The sequence below is a fragment of the Macrobrachium nipponense genome, chromosome 19, assembly GCF_015104395.2.
Source record: "Macrobrachium nipponense isolate FS-2020 chromosome 19, ASM1510439v2, whole genome shotgun sequence".
NCBI lineage: Eukaryota > Metazoa > Arthropoda > Malacostraca > Decapoda > Palaemonidae > Macrobrachium > Macrobrachium nipponense.
In genome coordinates this window covers 45,179,813-45,188,178 of record NC_061088.1, presented here as the reverse complement: position 1 = coordinate 45,188,178, position 8,366 = coordinate 45,179,813, and the positions used below count along the sequence as shown (strand labels likewise).

The following is an 8,366-nucleotide window of genomic DNA, read 5'->3' as shown; positions in this document are numbered from 1 at the left end:
TGGGAATCTGATAGAAGTTTTCTTCCTACAAAGCTGCTCAGATCCCTCGCTGGCCTCTCTGCATCTGTGGTCGACCCCTCATCGTTACCAAGGATATCCACCTCTGAGTGTAAGTCCGTGACTTTTTCCTCCTCAATGTCAGTTGGAACAAATGACACTGACTGAGATGAATCTTTGCTAAAATGCTGAAGGAACTGACGGGGGGTCAGTTGAACTATGGCTGTGGGCGGCTGCTGCAGATGTACTTGGCTTCACTGGTCCTTATATGCCCCAACCTTCTTCCTCACAACCTTCATAACGTTTTGTGGTATCATTGATTATCTAACAAAAGGCACAGCCAAGAAAGCAGTGGAGGTCACAAGAGGTCAAGGTAGAATGTTGACCTGATGGTTGGGATGCTGCCTTTTATAGCTGGGGACGCACATGTCACAATGTGACTACTGCATACCCCTACTGCGCAAGTTGCCAAGTATATCGCGTATATTGTAATGAACACTGTACGTCAAGAGTGGTACTTCCGTCTGTTGTGATCACATTATGTTAGTCGAAAGGGGATAATGACGCTCTTATGTTGGCATGACATGGCGACTTTTGACAAATGTCGTGGCTCGACTGTGACAACTACATGCAGCAGCTAGTTGTCGCCATAACTTGCTGGACGTCATCAAACCAGACGCCTGTGACGGCACATTGGGACTTGAGCATAATAACACTGTAATTCAGTTGTAATTCAGCTGTTACAACATGCCCGGTCTTGAATCTCCGATGTTTGTTTCGGCCTCAAGATGTATTTGAAATGATATTGCTGTAAAGATTGTTGAAGAAGAGTATACTGTACAGAAAATCTGCATTCAGTCATGAATAAAATAGGAAAAAATACAGTAATTAGTGAATAAACAGTGTTTCTAAAAAAAAAAGCGGACTAATAATAGTTTTAGATGTTTTATGACCTCAATACATGAGAGAAAAGGGCTAATGTTATGTATACAGTACTAGGGCAACTTGATTAGTTCTCAAGCTTTTTGTAAGACATTTATTTAATTTGTATTTAAGATTTATTTAATTAGTATTAAACATTATACAGACATTTTGCTGTTTACATTAATATTAATATTTTAAAAAGATTTAATCATTGTTATAAGCATTTTAGGGGGCGTATTAAAGATTTATTTAATTTGTATTAAATATTTTAAAGATATTTTGTTGTTTACATTAATATTAATATTTTAAAATGAGTTAATCATTGTTATAAACATTTTAAGGGACGTAACTTAAGAGTAACAGTTGTAAAAAGTTGCTAATCTAAGATAACTAGGGATGTTTTTGGATTATGGCTGGGGATATATTTTTGTTTAAAATTATATTAAATTGTTTTAGTATGATAATTTAAAGTATATTTTTCTTTGAACTATGAAATTAAGCTGTGAAAGGTTAAAATAGACAGTTATAAGGAATTTTTGCATTTCCGAGGATTTTACATTTCTGTGGTAGGTTCTGGAAGCTATTTCCACGTAAGAGTGGGGGAGCACTGTATGGGAGCATCTTCCTTTACTTGGTATGACTCTTACCTACTGTTCAAGTTAGCTTATATCTTTATGCTGATAGGCGAGTTGGCATTCAAAGAAATAAAGAAGATCGCATGGCTAACCTAGAAGACTGACTTGTTTACCTGTTCTCCAACAGTTTGTTCAAATGTTTCAGCCATAGTCAGAATTCCCCTAGCCACCATTGGGTTTAGGTGATTGTTGGTATTTTGTGAATTTTGGCTGTTTTCTCCTGTCACAGTACTGTAATTTTAATCTCCCTAGGATGTCTTCCACCGAAAGCAAAGCAATTAACATCAGGTTATGTAGAAATGATTAGTGTGTAAGCAGGATACCGAAATTTGAGGTAGATCTACATAATGTTTGTACCCACTGCAAGGGTACAGAGTGTGATCTAGAAATTAGATATGTATTAGGAAGGGAGGGATTGGCCTCAGGACCTTATGCTTAAAAGTGTCAGATATTGGAAAAGTTAGGACAGGGGCATAAACCTGCCTTTTCTCCCCTTCATGGTGGGCCTTCATCTGTAGTTAGCTCTACTCAGCCTATGACTTTTACCTCTGCTAGGCCAAATAATATAGCTAGGACTGACACTTCCTCTTTAGCTCCATCTTGCATTCCCCTTTCAGTTCAGGAAAAGCATATCAAGAAACTAGAACAGGATGCAAGGTTTATTTTAGAATCTGTTAAAGGTTTGACTGAATTTATGATAAAGAAGCATTTGAGTCCTCCATAGAGTATGATCATTTTCGTGTTCCCCTCACACAGGTAAGATGTCGGTGCCCTTGCCCATATGTAGCCGAGCCTAGGACTGCCCTGCAATACTTGGAACAGTCCGCTGCCAAGGAGCCAGGTTGGTTCTCAGGGCATTGGGGTTCTGTTTCCTCTGACTCCTACTTCTCCTTTTTCTTGGTCTCAGTCCTGTTAAACACGCTTGTTGAAAGATCTCTTTGGTAAGCATAAATCTTCACACAATATTTCGACTTTGCTGTCATCGATAGCTAGTAATGAGGTTGCCAGAACCAATAAGTGTATGCTGATTCAATCAATCGTTGAAACTATTTTGTCTGCTTCTACATCGCCTAAATCTTTCTTGGCTATTCCTCTGTCTTCTGTTATTGGAGAGTCTCCTTTTGACTCGGGTAATGTTTCTCTCTCTCCTCCTACTGTAGTTACAGGTTAGACTGTTGTTTCCAAACCAGATGCTATTCTAGCTGCTTTACTTTCTGAATATGTGTCTTGTCGTCTGGGAATGTTCCCAAGCCAGTTTAGATGCACTTGGACGAAGTGGTGGAGTTCGGTGTCAACGAGTCTTCTCCTCCAAACCCCTTACAAGTCCCGTTTTTTTTAATGCCTTGTAGCGCCTCGTCTTCTGCTTTGCTGGCTTGTGTTTTCTTTAGTAGACACAGCTGCAGGCTACTCTTCCTGCAGTCTCCCCACCCATCAATTCGGAATTTCGTTGCGAGTAGTCAACTGCTGTCACCCTGAATCCGCAACTGATGGAAGAGTTTGAGTTGGAAAAGTCCTCTTCGGTCTTTCAGCGCTTTGTGGAATGTTGCTCCTCTCTTTATTGTCATTTAGTGGAGGAAAGACTTTCTGTAAAAGAAGTCCTGTAGAGATTATGTCTCTGTTATCTTCTAGCTTTCTCCTTCAATTAGTGCACATTTTAACAAAATATCTTGTATCTGACACACACAACTTCCTTTAAGTCTGCCAGTCTAGTCTTCCTGGGTTTAAGAAGTCTTGGAGATCTGCTTCTTATGACACAGTCGATGAATCTGATTTTCTTGCTTGTCTTGATCCTATGAAAAGATGTGCTCTTGTGACTGGCAAGGTGCTTTGGTCTATGCAGAGGTAGAGGCTTTGTGCAAGTCTTTGTTTAGAACTATTGAAGTATTGTCTTTTGCCGAGTTTTTGCGTAGTACTCATGCCACCTCTCTGTGCCAGGTTAAAGACTTTCTGGTGCCAGCGGGTATCAGAGTTTGGGAGGATTCATTAGAATTTTTTACCTTTTTGGACAAGGCTATTTTGGACACATCAGAAGAATGTTCTTATGCTTTCTCTAACTCAGTCTTGAAAAAGAAAGAACAATTGTGCTCTTATCTTTTGCCTAAGGTCTCTCCTACTCAAAAGATAGCTGCCGTTTTGATTTCCCCTTTGAATTGCTTTCTGAATTGTCTCTATTTGAGGCAATAAGGGAGGATATTTCCTTACAGGACAATAGGTTATTTATCTGATAATCTTTTAAGGCAGGCAATGAAAGACATGCTCCTTCTTTTCCTTCTGGCCCTTCCATCAAGATTTGTCCTTCCTTGTCTCATGACTTGTCTTCAGTTGCCAAGCCCTTTTGTAGGTCCTTATCAGGCTTCAGTAAAAGGAAAACTTCTAAGGGTTTTAGAAAAGTTAAGCTTTATGCCCTCAGGTTCCAGTAGGAGTCTGACTGCAGGGTCGTCTGGCATATTTGGAGAAACTTAGGAGCAGAACTTTGGGTGGTGGAGGCACTGAAGGAAGGCTATGTAATTCCTTCTTTGTCTCCTCCTTTGTCATCATCTCCAATTGCTTTTCCATTTTATCTTCATCAGCAGGAAAAGTTTCTTATATACTTCAGAAAGAGGTGGTATCACTGCTAAAGAGAAGAAAGCAATATAGCAGGTGTCAGGAATCTTGTGGGGTTTTACAATCGCCTTTTTCTAGTGCCCAAGGTGTCTGGAGGATGGCGCCCAGTACTGGATGTGTCAAGACTCAACACATTTATTCATCTGTCCCCATTCTCCGTGAAATCGTCTAGCACAGTGCTAACGGTATTTCAGAAGAAAGACTGGAAGATTTTGGAGGACATGCAAGAAGCTTATTTCCATGTTCCTATAAATCCTCATTCATGCAAGTTCCTGCATTTTGTATTTGCAGGAAAAGTGTTTTAGTTTAGAGCTCTTTGCTTCGGCCTGTGTACAGCACCTCAGGTATTCATGAGGATTTCAGCACCAGTAGGAGAGTGGTGTCACCTTTTAGGAATGAGAAATCTGCTGAATTTAGACAACTGGCAAAGGTTGGCCAACTCTGTCAATGGAATTCTGAGGGCCAAGAGTCTGTAACTTTACCTAACTCAATAGCTGGGGCATCTTGATAAACTTTCAGAAGTCTGCCCGGATTCCAGTTCAGTCCATTCTCTATCTAGGTATGAGGATAGACTCGCAGTTTTCAGGCTTTTCCATTAGAGAAACGGGCAGGCAATTTTTTTATAGCTGCTAGGAAAATATCACCTGTTAAGGAAGCTTCCAGTAAGACAATGGCTGCCTCTGTTGGGACACATGGCATCTCTGGAAAGATTTGTCAGGTTAGTAAGGCTCAGGGTGCAGCCAATTCAGCTCTACTTGAGAGAAACTTGGGACAGGACGTCCCTATCAGACTTCCATATAATTTTGGTCCCAGTAAGTCTTTGGGAGATGTTAGAATGGTGGAAGGATTGTCACAAACAGGGAACAGGGTCATTCCTAGGTGTAGCAAGTGTAGACCTAATCTTGTTTTCAGACAATTCAGTGACAGGCCTGGGAGCATGCCTGGGAGTCCATCAGATGTCTGGGATATGGTCACCATAAGAGAGGTGAGTTGCGCATAAAAAATCTAGAACTGTTGGTGGTATAAGTCCCTCCTTCAGTGCGAACACTTAGCTAAAGGAAAGGTAATACTTGTGATATTTTCAGACAATTGCACCTCTTTGGCATACATCAGAGACCTGGGTAGCACGAGATCGAAGTCAATGTTTCTGATAGTCGAGAAGTTGCTTCTTTGGGCAAAAGCCAGGAACATAGTTTTGGTTCCACAGTTCATACCAGGGAAAAACAATGATTTGGCAGATCAATTGAGCAGGAAAGGACAAGTCCTACCCACAGAATGGTCATTGCATCCGCAAGTCAGCCGGTCGCTGTGGAGTCTATGGGGAGCACCAAATGTGGACTTGTTTGTGACATCGATGAACAAGAAACTTCACTGTATTGCTCTCCATGCCAGGACCCTCAGGCTTGGAGAGTAGATGCATTTCTTCAAGATTGTTCCAACCCAAATAAGTACGCATGCTTTTCCTCCGTGTGCAGTAATAAGGAAAGTGTTAAAAGAAGTTTCAGTAATCATACCATTGCAGAATGATTAGTACTCCATGATGGCCTCTGTGAGAATGATTTCCCTTGTATTCTTCTGTTACGGAAGAATCAACTCAGCCAACTGAATTCCATGCAGTTCCACCAAAGCCTCTGCATGATGCATTTACCGCTTGGAGGCTCTCAACTGTCTCCTCCAAGCGAGGGGGTTTACAAAAGTATCACGGAAATCTCTAACAATCCAGACCTTAATGAGGTATTGAGATTGTTTGAGATGTAAGTCCCCAGAATACAGTATTAATTTCTTTCATGGAATTTGGATGTAGTTTTAATATTTTTATTTGCAGATCGGTTTGAGCCTTTGGAATCTGCTTCTTTGAAGTTTCTGACCAAGAAAACTCTTTTGTAGTGCTAGCGACAGCACAAAGAGTGTGCAGGTTACAAACCTTTTCAAGTAAGGTAGGCTTTTGTAAAGGAGATGCTGTTTTATCATTTGTGCATTTGTTCAGGGCTAAGAATGATGTCGAAGTCAAACCTCTACCTGGAACTGTTAGAATTCCAAATTTAATCTCTTTGGTGGGGAATGAAGAAGAGGCTTTGTTCTGTCCCGTTAGATCTTTTAAGATTCCTTTTAGATCTGTTAAGGTTTATTTAGATAGATTAAAGCCTGTGAGGGGCAGAATTAATAATTTATTTCATAGTTTTAGAAAACCTAACGCTCCTTTATCTAAGAATGCGATGTCTTTTTTTAAGCATTTAACAAGACTAGCGCATGGAAAACTAAATCCAGATCTTTTACCTTTATTGAAGGTAAATATAATACATAGTGTAAGAGTGGTTGCTATGTCTTAGTTTTTTGAAGAATTTGTCTCATGAAGATGTAATTAATGTGGCACAGTGGAAGTGCTATTCAGGTTTTGCTGCTCATATCTTAAAGATATCTTAAAGATATAGATATTGTCTTTGAAAATTGTAAAGTCCTTAGCCCTCTAGTAATAGCACATAAAGTCTTTTCCTGAACCGAAAGAAAGCAATCTTTTTGGCTCTGTTTTTAATCCTGAGTGTTGGTTTTCTGGGGAGTATGAAGGTATACATTTGTTGTACAGGAGCATACCTTTGTATCATAGGTATTTATTTGTACTTAACTGTCATTTTTTGGACTTTCAGACCACGGCACAGGGGTCTCACCATGCCACTTCTATTCATTCTTACTGAAAATGAAGTAGTTTTCTCCATAAGGCTGCTCTTGACTGCACGCACGTGAGAAACCTTGCACTGAATGGAATGCACCCTCTGGCAGCAGTGTTATCCAGGAAGGATTCCAGACCAGGTAAGAATATTTTGGGTTTCAGAAAAGAACCTCTTAGCTCGCTTGGCTGAGAGGAATTTGTTTAGCTGCACTACATATCCACTTTTCTCAATGTGAGAATCAGCCAACTTTAACAGTAGGTAAGATTCATCCCAAATAATATAAATTTTCATAATAAAATGTATTATTTAGATACATACCTACTGTTAAAGTAGACCCCACCCAGCCTCCCCACACTTAGTGGGCTCTCAAGAAGAATTCTAAGTAGAGCCAAAATATTCTAACTGACCTGGTGGAGAACAGGTGACTAGATAGTCTTCCAGGTTAGCTAAGAAATCTTCTTCGTTTGTTTGAAAGCTGACTCGCCTGTAGGTGCGGAGATATGAGCTAACTTTAACTGTAGGTAAGTATCCAAATAATAGATTTTATTATGAGAATTTATATATTTTTGTATCTTTTGTTTGCTTGGAACTGGTGCTTAGTTTGGGGAGCTTGAAAGTACACATTAGTGTATAGGAACATACATTCATATATGAAGGTAGTCATTGTCTTTAGTTTTGGACTCTTAATTATGGGCTTTTGATTCTGTCATGTGAGTCACTAGTACTCTGTAAGCTAGAGTTCCTTTTCCTGTAAGGATCCTCAGAGGACCTTACACCCTGCTGTGGATCCACCGTCTGATGCAGTACAGTGGTCCCCTTGTATTCGCGGGGGATGCGTACCAGACCCCCCGTGAATAGCTAGAATCCGTGAATGTTTGGAATCCCTATAAAAAGGCTAAAAACAGCCTATTTTGTTAGTTAAAACTTAAAAAAACCATTAAAATTTTTCATACTTGGTTTTTTTAATGGTTTTATCACAAAAAGTGCATTTTATGATGAAATTGATAACAAAAACCAGGAATTTGTGGATATTTCTCATAGAAAAATACCGCGAATGCGTGAATTTTCCGTGAATAATGCAGGGAAACGTTCCTGAGAGAAATCCGCGAATGTGTGAGTCCGCGAATCCGGAGAACACGAATACGGGGGGTCCACTGTACTTACCAGGAAGGATCGCACAACAGAAAAAAATGTAGAAGTTTCTTCACTTTTAAAAAGCTTTTAGTTTGCTTGGGTGAGTGGATGTTCTCTGGCTGCACTAACCCAAAAACCTCTTTCAGTGTGGAAGTCAGCTAACTTTAACAGCAGGTAAGATTTATCCCAAATAATGAAAATTTTAAAGATAAAATGAATTATTTGGATACCTTCCTATTGTGAAATGGAAACCCACCCAGCCTCGCCACATCTTAGTGGGTGGTTATGAAGACATCTAACAGGAATGTCAACATTCCAACACCACTTGGTGGGAACAGGTGATTACAGTCAGTCCATCTGGGTCAGCCAAGCATTATTCTTTGATTTATTGTGAGTGCCAATT

General features: G+C 40.0%; 1 protein-coding gene across 2 annotated transcripts in view; it reads left to right on the top strand.

Annotated features, from left to right (window-relative positions):
• LOC135216783 (enoyl-CoA hydratase EchA19-like) overlaps window positions 1-8,366 on the top strand; it is a 346,923-nt gene that overhangs the window by 94,511 nt on the left and 244,046 nt on the right. Inside the window, exon 3 of one of the 2 annotated variants that reach the window (XM_064252275.1) lies at window positions 6,806-6,968. The exons of the other annotated variant lie outside the window; for it this stretch is intronic. Coding sequence (XP_064108345.1) covers window positions 6,923-6,968 — 46 coding nt within the window. The 5' untranslated portion in view covers window positions 6,806-6,922. The remainder of the gene's footprint in view (window positions 1-6,805; window positions 6,969-8,366) is intronic. 2 annotated transcript variants of the gene reach the window in all.